The sequence below is a fragment of the Sorghum bicolor genome, chromosome 5, assembly GCF_000003195.3.
Source record: "Sorghum bicolor cultivar BTx623 chromosome 5, Sorghum_bicolor_NCBIv3, whole genome shotgun sequence".
NCBI lineage: Eukaryota > Viridiplantae > Streptophyta > Magnoliopsida > Poales > Poaceae > Sorghum > Sorghum bicolor.
Window position 1 is genome coordinate 9,517,070 of NC_012874.2, and position 17,717 is coordinate 9,534,786.

At 45.3% G+C, this 17,717-nt stretch overlaps 2 protein-coding genes across 2 annotated transcripts; both read left to right on the forward strand.

Annotated features, from left to right (window-relative positions):
- LOC110435865 lies at positions 191-4,291 on the forward strand. Its single transcript, XM_021461949.1, has 4 exons — positions 191-209; positions 296-830; positions 1,810-1,850; positions 3,919-4,291. The coding sequence occupies exons 1-4, from the start codon at positions 191-193 to the stop codon at positions 4,233-4,235; spliced, it is 912 nt and encodes a 303-aa protein (XP_021317624.1). The 3' UTR covers positions 4,236-4,291.
- On the forward strand, positions 4,965-8,419 carry LOC8076761 (the record flags this gene model as incomplete). Its single annotated transcript, XM_021461950.1, has 2 exons — positions 4,965-7,818; positions 7,962-8,419. A coding segment is annotated over one exon (876 nt), but the record flags the coding sequence as incomplete, so codon positions are not given.

Below are 17,717 nucleotides of genomic sequence, written 5' to 3' on the forward strand. Positions count from 1 at the left end.
TGTGAAAAGTCCACGCAAAAAAGAAAGAAATTATGAAAAGAAAAACAACGTGAAAAGTTTACACAAAAAAGGAAACAGAAATGTGAAAAGGAAATAGAAATGTGAAAAGTTCAAGCAAAGAAAAAAAGAAACATGCAAAAAAGAACATGAAAAGTCCACTCAAAAAGGAGAAACACAAAACGAAAACCGGATGCGTGCGCGGGACGCTGGTTGGACCGGAGGGTATCCTGGCTGCCTCGAACGCTCGGCCGTGAGCGCGTTGCTGTGGGGGGCTCGGGTACCGAATACTAATCAGTACCCAGGGTACCCATTAGCACAGTATATTACCCTGGGTACCGAATAATATTTGGTACCCGAGCTCAAAATCAGCCCGACGCCGCCCGTACTCGGTCCGCACAAATCCTCCCGACGCCGCCCCGTTCCTGGTCCGCACAAATTGTCCCGGATCCCACCCCGTACCTGACCCCGACCCTCGCTCGCACCTCCGCACGATCCGAGCTCGCCCCAGGTGGTTTCGCCGCTTCCCAACCTCGTCGTAGCAGATCGTCGGCGGACGACAGGGAAGGTCTCCTTGCGCATCCGGGCGGGTCCGCGCCTCCTGGCGTCGCGCGTCCGGGCAGGTCCGCTGCTTCGAGCGTCGCGCGTCCGAGCCGTCGGTCTCAGGTCGTCCTCTCCCCGTTCATCGTCCAGGGCGCCTTCATAGGCCGCGCCGTCGTCTCCCCGTTCATCGTCCAGGGCGCCTTCACAGGCCGCGCCGTCCTCTCCCCGTGGTGGCGCCCGGCCCCTCAGCCCTCTTGCATCATTTGGGATGGACCCGCCCGGCCCCTCAGGTTCCTTGAACTCCTTATTCCTATATCTCGCTTTACTGTCCATTACGGTAGTGTCAAATTGTTTCAGTATTAGATTCCCTCATATGGCGGTCTGTTAAAGAATTATCACCTTTCTTTTTAGTTTTGGTAAGAAACTAGAAGCACAGGCAGCGTGGCTTTGCCACGCCCTGCTTGGAGGTTGTAGCCTATCGGTGTCTAATCATACCAAGATTAATGTGATGGAATATACTCAGTGTATTAGTTGCAATGCCTTAGCTACAGCGGTAATTCTCAACACAACTTTTGCAGGCTAAATTACCACATTAAAGTAATTTTATTTAGGCACCCACAAAAGGTCATATTGTCACAAGCTATATAAGCATTTAAAGATCTATTATTATATTATATCCTAATCTGATAATCATTCAGAAACTTCTTCACCTAGAGGATTTAGCTTTTCACTTTACATAAGACTTCAGTTGATTTAATAAAGTTCAATGCAAAATGTAATTTATAACAGATTTAAATTAGTGTGGATACAAGTTAGTGTATAAGGAATATATAATACCAATGCTGATAACCTACTTCGGGCTCTAATTAATTTACAGTATTGACTATCACTAAAGTGGCCAAGGCTTTATATCGACCACATTACATACAAGGTAGATGAGTGGCTATCGAAAGATGAGCTGGAGTACAGGTTGGGGTACCAGCACCATGGCAACCATGGAGCAGCTCATTATCAGACCGCCGAAAGCCAGCCCTACGTGGCATAATAATAAGCCTGATCTTATGGTGCAGATTTCGTCTTGTAGATATCTGCACAAATAATGTTTCAAGATCATTTTCAACTTTATCAATTCATTATGTGATCATGACATTGGTTTGTTACAACCATAGTCATTGTTTCAGCTTTGAATTTTTTTGATTGGATCATACATGTATGCTTTTACTTATGGCGTGATTATAGTTTAATAAAGTAATTCTATTTATTCTTAAGGATGCTCACTCCGGAAAAGGTCCTGCTTCGTCAACTAAAAGGTTCTTTCTTTTATATTCCCATTATGTTATATTTTTTAATATATTTATAAAATTTTAGCATATGCAACAACATTCTTTTGTGGAGTGAGCCTGTAAATTTAAGTTGTACAACATACTCGGTTTTGAAGGTTCTATATGCTTTTGCTGTGCAACATACTCGGTTTTGATAGTTCTTACATTTTGGTATTATTAATTGCCATTTCTTGTTTCAGAATGGCTATTGAATCATATTTTTCAAATAACAGTAGGGGCTATCCCTGCTAGTTATATATTAAATAAAAGAGGAAATATTAAAGAAAGAAAGAAAGAAAGAAAGAAAGAAATAAAGAAACAAAGAAAAGAAAATTAGGAGCACAAATTAATTACTGTGAAGACTTTAACCGGTTACTACTGCTGGGAAGTCTTATCTTCTTTTGCTCAATGCATAAGCATTGCAAATTAAGACTTGCACTTGATCATCACTGCAGCTAGAGTTGGATCAAATTGATTGAAGTCCAGCTATCCAAGCAGTTATGTGTTAGAGACTTCATTTACTCAGCTTATGTTTTTTTAATCTGTCAACCAAAGTGATTCTTGTGATTGTTTGATCGTTTTTTTGTAGTGACAGACCATGGCCATGAATATTCATGTTCTGAATGAGAAGGGGTGATGGCCAGTTGAGACATCACATATCCGTGTGTGTGTGTGCTCATGGTAATTATGTCTTCCTGTTGTGTTCTCCCCTCAATTGAATCTTCCTTCCTCTGTCTTGTAGCAACCTTTGATTTTTTTTCTTGTTTTGAATGTGATATGCTGGTTTTAATTTTGTAAGAGAGAAATCAAATTAGATAAATATTGATTTTGAGATAATGTCTTTGAGAAGGTATGACAGGAGAGACATATAGTGTCCTTTGCCCTATCTTCTTTTTGATCCCATCCCAACCAATAAACTAATATAGGATATTGTTTTGCTCTTAGAAAATCCACATGGATGTCTTAGAACCTGTTTTCATATGTGCATGTTCTATGGTATTTTTCTGATGAAATTCTGTACAAATGAAGCTAACTTGATAATTAGTTAGCGTGCTAGACTATCTCCTTTGATGCTTGCACATAGTGGGAAAACCTGCTGGTGTTCTCAGTCAGCAGTCCTAGATTTAGTGATTTTAGGAATTAGTTAATAATTCTAGTCTTTTATGTACATAATCAATTAATTTGTGCTTAATTTATGCACTTCCATAATGCATATAGGCTTTGTGGAACCTCCATTTGGTAGAAGTACATGCTGTTGTATGATAAAGTGGCAGGGACAGGAGCATGTTGATGAAATGCATTCAGGAAAACTGATATTAAATCCAAGAGGGTATTAAATCAATATTTATGATCAAGCTAGTGTGACTGTATGTACTAGGGGGGTTTAACCTACCCTTTTTCTTACTCCCTCCGTCCCTGAAAGAATCAATTCCTAGGATCCGTGCCAGTCAAACTTTTTAAAGTTTGACTAACTTTATAGAAAAGAGTAACAACATCTATAATATAAAATATACATTATATGAAAATATATTCTATGATGAATCTAATAATACTATTTTGATACTATAAATCGTAGCATTTTTTCTAGAAATTTGGTCAAAGTTTAAAAGTTTGACTTAGGACAACCGTAGAAATTGACTCTTTCGTGGACGGAGGGAGTAATGAAATGACACAGCTCTGTTCGTTGTTCGAGAAAAATTGCTCAATTATTTGTTTGAAGTTGAACTAAGATCTCCCCTGCCTCTCATGGCGAGTAGTGTCCCACTGTGCATGCTTGCTTGTTTTCTGTTAAGTACGTGTGTTCTTCTTTTTAAATCCAAAATTCAAAATCAATTTTCGTTCCTTTTTTATTCAAATCAATGCATGACCGGCCGCACCACCTTTAGCATCATGTGAAACGTCGATTAATCTGCATAAAAAATTGTGTCCCAATCTTGATCTTTTGCGAGCTCTAATAGTATAGTTTGTTGATTAATATGCATTATAAATGGTTGATCTATGACAACAGGAGTAGTTCTCTATGAAATTTGATTGCCTGAATTTTTTTCTTTTGCAGATTTAGAAGCACACGGCACATATAAGTTAGTGTGCTTGCAGCGCATCGTGGCTCATTGTCACCTCCTGTCGCGAGCTTCCGGAAAAAACGAGTGGCAACTCGCTTGGCGTTGTTGTTGCCGCTGTCAGCCCACCGCCACTGCCTCTCCTGCATGTGCTCCTCCAACACTGTTGGCAAATCCAGGTGCCCCTCCGCCAGATCCCCTTCCTCATCTCGGCTTTTGCACCATCTCCTACTCCTCACCCTTTCTCTTCTTGATTCAATTTGATGATCGAGTGCAGGATGTGTTCCCTGCAAGTGTTAATGACAATTGCTAATTTGTTACATATTGACAATTGCTAGTTATGCAGGTTCTTCTACTTGCAAATTTAAAGTTGTTGTTCCTTGCAACTATCTAACCTATCCCACTGAAGCGGATTAGCAGCTTATTTACTTGCAAATCATGCCTTCATCTTAATCTTGCCTACCATTGTTATGCATTCTGTGTATCCACGCAGACTAAAAAGTTATCTTTGCAATCTGTCTTGGTCAGTTCTAACTGCTGAGTTATATACTTCGTTGTGCATTATGATAGAAAGATGATATTAACGAAATATTCTCTTTGTAATTGATCGCTTTGTTTTTTTTCCTTGTTAACTATCCTCGTTAGTTGACTCTTTACAATAAGAGATCAAGAATGCTACCCATGCTTGAGTTCAGATCCAAATGCAGCACCAAGATAGAGTTTGGTTTCATCCTGTAATAATTTATTGACAAACCTTGCATTGCATTTTTGAATTCTCGCTCTCCCTTCCCTTTAGTAGACAATTTGTGATAATATATAGAGATAGAGTTTTATCTAGTTAACAAGCTCCCTATTAGGATTGGAATTTAGATGCAAACGAAGCTTTATTGTGCTTGTTGTCGAATGGGGCTTCTAGATATTTATCTATTGTCTGATCTGATATATTTATATTAGTGTTCCACCTGTACGCATCTTCATGCCTCCCCTATATTGATGTGGCTCCCCTATTGGTACAAAGATATTAGTTTAAATACATAATTCTTTAAACCAAAAATTAAATTCTGAAGACGAGCTAGCGCAGCATTTCACCAACTGCCCAATCCCTCCCGGCCAAAACTTCACGTATATTGCGGCAACGGGCGACTCGGGGGGCGACGGCGCCGCCACCCACCCCCCCTCCTCTCCGGCCCTCCCCGGCCGCCGTCGCCGTGGTCCCGTGGCGGCGGCGGCGGCTGCCCCAAGGTGGCCCCGTGCGCGTCTCCTTCACCCCCCGCTCTCCTCCCCCCTCCTCCTCTCCCCCGTCGTGTCCGGCGGTGACCGGTGGCGGCAGGCGGCGGCCGGCCAGATCCGGTGGGCGGCGGCCCGGATCTGCCACCCTACGGCGCTCCCCTGCCCTTTGGCGTGCCGAGGTGGCCGTGGACGGAGTGGCCGCGTGCCAGAGCGCTCTCAGGCTTCGTCCCAGCGCCCGCCCCCCCCTTCGCCGGCGCTCGGCGGTGCTCCTCCCCCGGGCCGGCCGGCCTCGTCGGAGCACCAGACCGTGTGGACGTCGCCGCCGAAGCGGCCGGCGGGGTGGACCAAGTTCCGCGAGACGCGGCACCCCGTGTTCCGCGGCGTCCGTCGCCGGGGCAACGCCGGGCGGTGGGTGTGCGAGGTGCGTGTGCCGGGGAGGCGTGGCTGCAGGCTCTGGCTCGGCACATTCGACACCGCCGAGGCCGCGGCGCGCGCGCACGACACCGCCATGCTCGCCATCGCCGGCGCGGGCGCGTGCCTCAACTTCGCCGATTCGGCTTGGCTCCTCGCGGTTCCGGCCTCGTTCGCCAGCCTCGCAGGATGGGGCTGTTGGGCCGCAGCGACCGGTCGCTGGCGGTGCCCACCCCGCGCGGCGCGAGCGCCGGGCTGCGCGTGCCGTACAAGGTGACCACCCCGTTGCGGAAGGTGAAGGCCGTGCGGCCCAGCGAGAACAAGCACCGGCCGGAGCAGAAGTACGTGCACCTCGCCTCCAACGACGGCTTCGTGTTCTGGTGGCTTCGGCCTTGTCCGGGACGGGCCGGATCTGAGCTCGCTCGACCCGGCCCGCTTTCGCTGCTCCGGCGTCCCGTCCCGGTGGCCGTGTGAGGGCTGGGGCGCTGCAGAGGCCGCAACGTGTGCTGCCCGCACCGCGGTGGTGTGGGTAGCCATGTTGGCGGTGCGTCATCGATGCCATGGTGGTGTGGGTGGCATTGCCTCGCCCGTTCCCATCCTGCGTTGTTGGCTCGGGGAGGGCGGGCTCTCTGCACTCGGATGTGGGTGCTTGGCGAAAGCATGGCCTTCGGCCGACGATGACGACGCTTCTAGCGCCGTTTCCCTTCTTGGAGGCATCTGTCGCTGCGCCCCCCCTTCCGACCGGCGTCGAACTTCTAGGTGAAAGCCTCACCCGTATGGGCCGGCAACGGCGGAGCTCCCCGCGTCGCTTCCCTTCTTGAAGGCGTTGCCGCTGAAGTTCTTTCTACGCGTGGCCTGCTGCCCGCGCGGTCCCTCGGGCGTCGTGCTGAGCCTTTTCGTGCTTCATGCTGCTCTCCACTCAGGTTTGCCGGCTAGTGTTTGTTGTAGCTGTTGTTGTGCTCTTTCCGGTGGATGCTTTGCCACCGAGGTGTTTCCGGCGGATGCTTTGCCGCCGAGGTGCGTTGCTTTGCCACCAAGGATGCATCTCCGGCAGGTGGGTCGTTGAGGTTGCTGAGGTGGGGACGGATGCTTGGCCGTCGGATGGTTGCTTTGCCACTGAGGACGCGTCTCCGGCTGGGTTGGTCGTCGAGGTTGCTGAGGTGGAGACGGATGCTTGGCCGTCGGTTGGTTTGCTTTGCCACTGAGGACGCGTCTCCGGCTGGGTTGGTCGTTGAGGTTGAAGAGGTGGGGACGGATGCATGGCCGTCAGTTGTCCTTATCTGTTGCGGCTCCGAACACTGCTGGCTACCTAGGTGTTGAGTTGTCCTTCTTGTTTTTGGCTTAGCTGTTGGGGTTGTTAGGTGGAGGATCCCCCCTCTTGTTTCTTGCTTTTGTTTGTGTTTTGGGTTTCATTGGTAATCCTTGGATTACTTGCGAACTCATTGTATCGGTTACCTGCCGTTTCTTTCGGCTCTTCTTCTTAATGAAAAACACGTGAAGTCGTGATCTCGAAAAAAAATTCTGAAGACATTAGGTGCTTATCTTTGCAGTCAAGATGTGCTCTATTGATTTTATTTCTTGTCTGCTACTATATTGTGAATAACTTTTTTAGTCCAGGATAGTCTAAACATTCTCTCTGCCATGTTCTTGATTTTTATGTGACTATCTTCACTTCAGTGTAAGGTCAGCTATTTTATTGTAGTAAGAAAAATCTTTGTTGACTAAATACATCCATATTTTCAGCTCAGGTTTAAGCTCTTCACTATCCACTTCACTGTGTACTCCATACTAGTTTGTCTTTTGTGCACACAGATACTAATTTTCATAAACCTCCATAATGTCTTCAAGTTTGTGTCATATCACTGCAACTATGTTATCAAACTTCTTTTTGAGTTCTAGATTTGATAACTATACCTTTGCGTGGTTTTTGTCATTGATTTTTTTTCATAGATCCTTAGACATATATTTGCTTCGGTATCAGACATTGATAGTCCTACACATGTAATGTGAAAACATTTGCAATATTTAAACAGCTATGCTTGATTTAGTATAAAAGGTACTTTTTAAAATCAGCTTATTTCACCGAACATATATGTTGTAACATAACCTGTGTTCCCTCTTGTAGCTCAGTCATACAAATTTGTTTAGAAAATAGACAACGTAGTGGCTGGCAGGGAGCGGGTGATCAGGGGCTTCAGGGCGAAGGAGTGAATGAGGCAGAAAACAAAGCAAGGCCATTAGAGTAACCTTGTCTGGTACCTTACACTAGCACGTCACTTTTTAAACACTTATTTTTATGCTTTGGCACTAACTCTAAACATCATTTTTGTGGTTGTAAAATTGTATTATGATCTAGCATCAACTTCTAATACTTTCATTCAGCATGGTAGCTTGGTAGGAAATCTGCAAGCAGAGAACTCTAACTTGGAAGACCAAGTGCACTGCGGAGGCAAATGCAACGTATATCTTTTTGAATGTCACTGATTATGCCTTTGCACACTTGCAGAATCAACATTGACTGACTACTTTCAGTTTTCAAAGATAAAAATACATTACAAAATTCGGGTCTTGACGGAATGCTGGCAAAGAAAACAACACGAGCTGACACCTCCAAACAGAAGCCAATAGCAAATAAATTAGCCTTACACTATTTTCTTTGAAACAGGGAAGTTGAATTTGCTTAAGGAGAACCCACAGTGTGACTTCCCCAGGAGCAGCTTCAGACTAGTCTTAGACTAGTGGCATTTGATTGATTTCTGAAAAAAAACATTGATTTACTATTTGCATGTATGATTATTGTGAGTTATACCCTTCATGCACATATAATATATTTGGTCGGCTCTTTATTGGAACAAACATTTTCTAATTTTATTTGAGTTCATACTTTGAATAATGAATTTGGTGTCTATATATTTTCCAAACTCTGTGTTAATGTTAATAAACAATAAGAAGTTTGTGTCCAATTTTTTTGAGGCAAAGTTTCTTTCCAAATTGTGACGATATGGGCCATGCATCTCTGAACAAACACCAGCAATAAGACGGTTAAAAAAAACCACAAACCAAAAAGTCTCACATCCCAAAAAAAAGAATCATTAAAAAAGTTCACAAACCAAAAAAAAATGGTACACAAATCACAAACCAAAAAAACTCGATAAAAGAACTATGTAAAAAAATGGTGGAGGGGACAAAGCGGGGCGGGAGCACCGATGGGCCTCGTGCGGGTGCTAGGATACGCCGATACGGGCGGAGGTAGGGAAGGATTAGCGACACAACAGGCTGGTTTTGCGCGGGTTGGCTTGGCCGTGCGTGGGTTGCCGTGGGTCTGCTCGGGTACTGAATATTAATCAGTACCCAGGGTACCCATTAGCACAGCCGTATATATATATATATATATATATATATATATATATATATATATATATATATATATATATATATATATATATGGAAATTCCTTTGTACACGTACGTGTAGTTACTCTCATCTTCATAAACTACATTGTGTATGTATTCATACTTGTTTATCAGTTTGAGTATGTTTATATACTCATATTAAGATACTCAGGATCTTACCACGCGAAAATTTTTCAAAAAAAATATATATTAAATATATTACTAAAATGCCACTACTATATTATATACAATAAGTATAACCATATACTCTATGTATGTATGCATACTTAACATACATATCACTCTAGATGGTCTAGTATGATCATATACTTTGTCTATATACATTTCGTCCGGTCATATACACCTTAAATCTAGAGATATATAGATGAGAGTAACTACACGCGCGTGTAAAAGAAACGCGTTATATATATATATATATATAAGCAGTAACTAACAAGCACCCCAACACCCCGTCCCGCAGACTTCACAGGCATCAATCAAGAGACCATACGTACGCGTACTTGCGCACGCTTAACTACGCCTAATGGCGCCACCACTTCACAAGTCTCTCGTCTTCCTCGTCGTCGGCGTCCCGCTGATGATGGCTCTCCTGGCTACGGCGGCGGCGGCCGGCAGGGCCGGCGGCTTCCAGTTCCAGCAGGAAGCGGATGGCCAGTACTGCGTGATAGATCTAATAACAGGATCTACTACTAGTAGCTTGAACAGGGATTCGGGGTACAAAGTAATAAGGACAGTGATATACATATGCAAACTAGACCTGTTACAAGGAAGTAGAACATGTAGATTTAGAGTATAGAGTTTCGACCGTCGTTGGCGGCGGGTGCAGATCCAGCGGGGTCCATGTTGAGGGCGTGGACGCGGTGGCGGAGTAGATCCCGTCGTCCTTCGGGCCTCCACCGGCACTGACCGACGACGGCGGGGTAGGAGAGAGGCGCAGTGGTGCTTCCCGACGCCACTGCGCAAGCCGATCGGATGGCCTAGGGTTTGTCGAGTGGGGATGTGTGCACGGCAAAACTTGGAGTTGCGTGCCTGCGGCCCCCACTCCTTTTTATATAGCGCAGCGCGTCGGGGGCCCACCAACCATGGATCGGTTGGGCGCCCCCGATCAGGGCGCGATCCAGGGGGTAAGAGGCCCCAGCCGTTGGGCTGGGCCTGAGATCAACCTAACATTCTCCCCCTTGATCTCAACTGTGCTATCTCGCTTTGTCAACTCACCCCATCACAAATCAGTGTATTGAGCATGCTTCATCTTGACAGTTATCACTGCTAGATTAGACAGCCACAAACACTTTTCTATTTAGAGATGAATTCTCGCCTTGGGCCCCTTACTATCCAGGAATCACAGGCTTTCCCTTAAACCCATGCCGGCTACATGTTCTCTGAACACGTTGGGCGGTAAGCCTTTGGTAAGCGGATCCGCTAGCATCTTTTCTGTGCTTATATGTTCAAGACTTATGACGTGATCCCGGATTTTATCCTTGACAACATAATATTTTATGTCAATGTGCTTGGCTGCATTGCTTGACTTATTGTTGTGAGCATACAACACTGCTGGCTCGTTGTCACAATACAACTTTAGTGGTTTATCGATGCTGTCGACCACCTTTAAACTGGGTATAAATTTCTTAAGCCAATTCACCTGTCCTGATGCCTCATAACAAGCAATAAACTCAGCATACATTGTGGACGATGCAGTGACTATTGTTTGTTTTGAGCTCTTCCATGATATGGCTCCTTGCGCGAGAGTGAATACATACCCTGAGGTAGACTTTCTATCATCTCCCGCGTAATCAGAATCTGAATACCCTACTATTTGTAGGTCATCAGATCTTCTATAGGTTAACATGAGCCCTTTCGTGCCTTGCAAGTACCTTAAGACTTTCTTTACTAGATTCCAGTGTTCCATACCTGGATTACTTTGATATCTACCAAGTAACCCGGTCACAAAGGCCAGGTCTGGGCGTGTGCACACTTGAGCATACTGTAAGCTTCCGACAGCTGAAGCGTATGGAACGGCTTGCATGCGATCGCGCTCGAACTTGCTCTTGGGACATTGATGTTCCCCATACTTGTCACCTTTTACAATAGGAGCAGGTGAAGGTCTACACTTATGCATATTGAATTTCTTCAATATTTTCTCTATATATGCCTCTTGGGACAATCCCAATACCCCTCGACTTCTATCACGGTGAATCTTTATGCCCAAGACAAAAGAAGCTTCACCTAAATCTTTCATATCGAAATTTGAGGACAAAAATCTCTTGGTTTCCTGCAGTAGAGTGACATCACTACTGGCTAGTAGAATGTCATCTACATACAGTACTAGGAAAACGTATTTCCCATTCTTAAACTTTGCATATACGCAATTGTCCTCAACGTTCTCTGTAAACCCAAACTTTCTGATTGTCTTATCAAACTTTAAATACCACTGCCTGGATGCTTGCTTTAATCCATAAATGGATTTCTTCAGGCGACAGCCCATTCTTTCTTTGCCTGTCACAACAAAACCTTTCGGTTGTGCCATGTATACTCTTTCTTCTAGATCCCCATTGAGAAAAGCTGTCTTCACATCCATTTGATGCAATTCTAGATCAAAATGTGCCACTAGGGCCATTATGATTCTAAAAGAGTCCTTGCTCGAGACAGGAGAGAATGTTTCATTATAATCTATCCCTTCTCGCTGAGTGAAACCCTTGGCTACCAGTCTTGCTTTGTACCTTTCTATGTTTCCTTTGGAGTCACGTTTCACCTTGTAGACCCATTTGCAGCCTACTGTTTTGGCTCCTTCAGGAATTTCCTCTAGGTCCCAAACTTCATTGGTACTCATAGACTTTAATTCATCTTCCATGGCTTCTTGCCACTTAGATGCTTCGGTGCTCCTCATGGCTTCTTCAAATGAAGTGGGTTCATCCTCCATCTGAACTTCTTCGCATTCATAGACTATATAGTCATCTGGAATAGGAGACTTTCTCGCTCTTTGAGGTCTGCCAGAAGTTTCTGCTACTGGCATTTCTTCTTGAGGTTGCTCTTGTTGGGGCTGTTGTTCTTCGACTATGGGTTCATTCGGCTCCTGAGGGACAGGTTCCAAATCGGCCATAGGCGAAAAAGCAGCAGGTGTTGTCACTACTGGTGTAGATCCAACAACAACGGGCAGCGTAAAGTAGGGTTCTTGCACCATGGGAATGGGCACGAACACCCGCTTCTCTTCAAGGTTAATTTCTCGCGCTGCCTTGCTCCCCCTGATCATCTGATCTTCTAGAAAACTAGCGTGTCTCGTTTCCACAAACTTGGTATGTCTACCAGGGCAGTAGAAACGATAACCTTTCGACTTTTCTGGATAGCCAATGAAATGACAACTTACTGTTTTGGGGTCTAGCTTTCCTATGTTTGGGTTAAACACTTTTGCTTCAGCGGGGCTCCCCCAGACACGCAGATGGTTGACTGAGGGTTTCCTGCCGGTCCACAACTCATACGGGGTTTTAAGTACTGACTTGCTTGGAACTCTGTTGAGAATATGAATGGCGGTTTTTAAGGCCTCCATCCACAAACTCAGTGGCAGAGTGGAATAGCTCATCATGCTGCGCACCATATCCATTAGAGTACGGTTACGCCTTTCTGCTACTCCATTCTGCTGTGGGTCCCCTGGCATTGAATACTGGGCTACTATGCCATTTTCCTGTAAGAACCTTGCAAAAGGTCCAGGAACTTGTCCATAAGGGGTATGTCGACCGTAGTACTCCCCCCCACGGTCAGATCTTACTACTTTGATTTTTCTGTCTAGTTGGTTTTCAACCTCAGCCTTGAATATCTTAAATTTGTCTAAAGCTTCTGAGCGTTCTTTGATTGGATAGATGTATCCAAAACGAGAGTAGTCATCTGTGAATGTGATGAAGGAATCAAAACCATCCACAGATGTCACTGGAAAAGGTCCACAGATGTCTGTGTGGATCAATTCTAGTACTCCCATGCTTCGCTTAGCGCCTTTCTTTATGTTCTTTACTAACTTGCCTTTAATGCAATCAACGCATTGCTCTAACTCTGAGAGTTCTAATGGTGGGAGGATTGATTCTTTGACTAAGCGTTCTATTCTCCCCCTCGAAATATGGCCTAAACGACAGTGCCATAATTTCGATGAGGAATCAATTCTCTTTCTTTTCTTGCTAGCATCTGCGGGTATTGCATTCTCAGCATTATTACATTCAGCATTCACATTCTCAGACAAAGATAATAAATAAAGTTTGTCTTGTCGGAAGGCAAGACCCACACATTTATTATTTAACTGTAGCTTACAATCATTCTTGCTGAAATGGCAATCAAAACCATAGTCTGACAAACATGAAACTGAAATTAAATTTCTAGCTAAAGAGGGAACATAAAGAACATCATGCAACTCAAGGGTGAAACCACTAGCTAAATCTAGAGATAAATTTCCTATAGCTTGAACTTCAGCTTCAACACCAGTGGCCACCTTAATCTGTCTTTCTCCTCTTTGAAGGGTTCTCCCTCCACTGAATCCCTGCAAAGAGTTTGCAACATGAACAGTTGCACCTGAGTCAATCCACCATGTGGATCTAGCATAACTTAGATATAAGGATTCATCAACAAAAGTTATAATGTCCTCACCTTTCACTAGGCAATGTTTCATGAACTTAGGGCAGTCATGCTTCCAATGCCCTGTTTCATTACACCATCTACAGCGATCCGGGTCCTCTTGCCTGTGCTGGTTGTCTTGCTTTGGGTGTGCTTTAGGCTGTGAAGTGCTTCCTCCCTTGTTCTGGGAGGTGGAGGCATCTGGAGCTTTCTTGTTGTAGAATGGCTTCTTGTTCTTTCCTTTCACAAAGTTCACAGAACCACCATTTGCATTCTTGAGCCTTTCTTCCTCTTGCACACACATAGCAATCACCTTCTCTAAATCCCACTCCTCTGGCTGTGTGTTGTAGTTAACAACAAATGTCTCATACTCTTTAGGAAGTGAGTTTAGAGCTAGGTGAATGAGGAAACCATCAGCGAGGGGCATCTTTAGCTTCTCTAACTTGGCTGCCATGGTGCTCATGCTCAGAATGTGCTCTCTCACACTCCCCCCTGTGAACCTCATGTTAGTGAGTTTCTGGATCAGGGTGGAAGCATGAGCTTTGGTGGAACCAGTGAACTGATTCTTCACTTTCTCAAGATATTCTTTTGCTGTGTCACATTCTGGGATTGCACCTCTTAGGCCCTCTGTGATGGTTTTCTTGATGACAATCTTGCACTTGCGGTTTGACTTTTCCCACTTGTACTTCTCAAGATCATACTTTGCTCTGATGGGAGCAAAATCTCGCTTCCGATTAGCAAAAGCTTCATCGGTCTCATTCTGAGCCCTTTCGGGCTCCTCTGGCTCAGTGGGCTTTGGCTCCTGAAGAGCCAAATCTATCTCAGCAAGTGCTAGAGCAGCATCAAGTTCCTCGCGCCACAGAACATAGTTCTGTCCCGTCAGCTTTGGAATTGCACTAATGAAGTGCATCGCATTCAGCGCTTGGTCTGAAATTAAATATGAGAAAATAGTGAGAACATCAACATCTAGGAAAAATAATTGCATATCTTAATTTAACGTTGGTCAAAATCAAGATATACAAAAAATTAACTCTGTACATAAATTCTAATCACCGTTGGGCAGAATAGAATAAAAGCATAAAATTAGAACTCGGAATTTGCAATATTGCTATTATTAACGTTGGTCAAAAAATAACAATATCACAAAAAATCTAGGCTTTAAAACTCATGTCTCAAATTAAATATCCCGTTGGTTCAATTTAATATGAGAACGAAAAAAAAAATAACTTGCGCAGCGGAAAAACATTAATTTACTTGCTATTTTCAGAAGCATAACTAGCTGATCTTGCTCTCTAAATAATAAACACGTTGGTGCAGATTAAATAGAGTCAAAAACTGGATAAATAAATATTAAAATGCTTCTGAAAAATTTAACAGAAAAAATAAAAAATTTCTGTGCTATTTATGCTGAGCAGGCCATTCGGCCTCTGCGTTTTTGGCCCAGCCCATGCGCGGGCCGTGGGCGCTGGCGAAACCGCAGCCTGGGCCGGCTCGCTTGAAGCGGCCCAGCAGCGCGGCAGTTTTTTTTTTTTTTTTTTTTTTTTTTTTTTTTTTTTTCTTCTTCTCTGACTGGATGCTCGCGGCCCAGTTAGGGGAAAACGGCCCAGCCCAATGTCGTGCAGTCGCATGGCCATTAGGCAGGCCGCAACCTGGGCCGGCGGATGGATTTCGGCCCAACACCGCAACCCGCCTGGGCTTAAAGTCGGTCCAGCGAATCCTGGCCGTTGGATCAGATCCGACGGTTCAGCGTGGAATTCGCGCAGATAAAAGGGCTGGCCGCCGCCGCCTCTCACCAAAACCCTAACTCTTGCTCTCTGCTTCCTTGCTCCCTGACGGCGGCGGCCCAGAGTAGTAGGACCGCCGCGGCTGGAAAACACGCCGGCGCCGGTGAAGACGCCGCCGCCCCGGCCGTTACCTTTCTTCTTTCTCTGTGCTTTTCTCCACAGCCCACGCCGCGCCCAGCAGCAAAAAATGCCACGGCAGCGGCCGGCGCTGCACTTGGCGGCCGGAGAAGGAAAACGGCGCCGCCACGAGTCCCTCGCCGGTGCGCGCGCTCGCCCACTGTGGAGCGCGTCGCCGTCGAGCGTTTCGTGTGCGGTGCCCTGGGTGCAAGTGCATGGAGAACCGCGCGGTGCCGGAGTTCACAACTCGACCCGCGCGTCACAGGTAGTTCACTGGCCTTCCTTTTGCTTTTAGGGTTAGGTTTCCCCTTCCCGATCTATGCTTTTAGGGTTAGGGTTCGTTGGTTCCCTTCCCTGATCTCGTTCTTCTGCATTTGGATCTGGTGCGCTAGGGTTTGGGTGTTTTCAAATTGACTGATTTAAAGTTAGGATTTGAAAATCCCTTCTTTCTACTTGCTGTTCTTGCTGGGTAATCCCCGAAACCCGATCTACTACTAGATCGGCTGATACCATTGATAGATCTAATAACAGGATCTACTACTAGTAGCTTGAACAGGGATTCGGGGTACAAAGTAATAAGGACAGTGATATACATATGCAAACTAGACCTGTTACAAGGAAGTAGAACATGTAGATTTAGAGTATAGAGTTTCGACCGTCGTTGGCGGCGGGTGCAGATCCAGCGGGGTCCATGTTGAGGGCGTGGACGCGGTGGCGGAGTAGATCCCGTCGTCCTTCGGGCCTCCACCGGCACTGACCGACGACGGCGGGGTAGGAGAGAGGCGCAGTGGTGCTTCCCGACGCCACTGCGCAAGCCGATCGGATGGCCTAGGGTTTGTCGAGTGGGGATGTGTGCACGGCAAAACTTGGAGTTGCGTGCCTGCGGCCCCCACTCCTTTTTATATAGCGCAGCGCGTCGGGGGCCCACCAACCATGGATCGGTTGGGCGCCCCCGATCAGGGCGCGATCCAGGGGGTAAGAGGCCCCAGCCGTTGGGCTGGGCCTGAGATCAACCTAACACTGCGGCCAAGTTACAGTCTGCAAGGAAGATGAGTGCTCGGCAACGTGCGCCGTCCTGGGAATCAATGGTGTCGGGCAATGCAAGGTCGCCGGCGGTGTGCCCACCTGCTGCTGCTTCGTCCCAACAAAACCATCCGCCTCCGTCGTCGGTGTCCAGTCCACCCAGCTTCCGCATTGACCCGTCTCTAGATTAATGCATGAATCCGTCGCTAAATTGATGCATGAATCAGTCCAAAAGTTTTGTCATACTTGTTTCTCCGATTGATTTTGAATCAGTTGCATTGGGTAAGATATGGTGATATAGTACTACAGTGTCTACATCTGATGTGCCTCTTTTGTGTTCTTAATTGTTTGATCCTCCTTGGTCACAAGCGTCATTGTTCATATTTCATAACACATTACTACGGCCGCGTTTGATCCGGGCAAGTTGACAAGTGGGTGGACAATTTTTATGTGTTTTTGCATCTATATTACCCATATGTCATTTAATTTTTATTTAAATTACTTCTGTTGACATAAAAGTAAAATAATTATCTCTCTAATCTACGTCAAAATGCCAACATAAACTTTTGAGGAAAATAGTGCAAGAACTGTAAAATTATATATATATATATATATATATATATATATATATATATATATATATATATATATATATATATATATATATATCCGCTGTGAACAGTACCCGCAGATACTGTTCACAGCCATCAGCGCCGCTCCTTCGATCCCAATCCATCTCTCTCGATCCCTAGCGGCCACTGTGAGAGCGAGAGAGGAGGCTAGGGTTTTGGGCGCTAGGAACGCCAGCCGCGGGGCTCTGCCCACGGCCGGCAAGAGAGAAGGGATTTCCTTCTAATTTCTTGCTTGATTAAATTGATACATCTCCTTTCTTTATATAGAGAGGTTTACTTGACTTACAAGCAAGACTTACTTGACCTCTAAGCAAGCGACCAATTAACCCTAATGGGCTAAGGCCCAATAAGTCCTTGACTCTTCTAACAGAACCACAGAGAACGAATGGCACATACTAAATACAATGTGGCTTGCTAATTCAACATAAAAAATTTCAGTCGCACATTATCAAAACCAAGCATAGGGCTCCTTATCTCTCATGTAAATTCACTATGAGGAAAGGATGAATGAATGGTTAGAAGAAACAGCTCATCATAGATTAAATGTATACAGGTTGTGTCTCAACAAGTTGATGTGTACGTTAATGTTCCACAT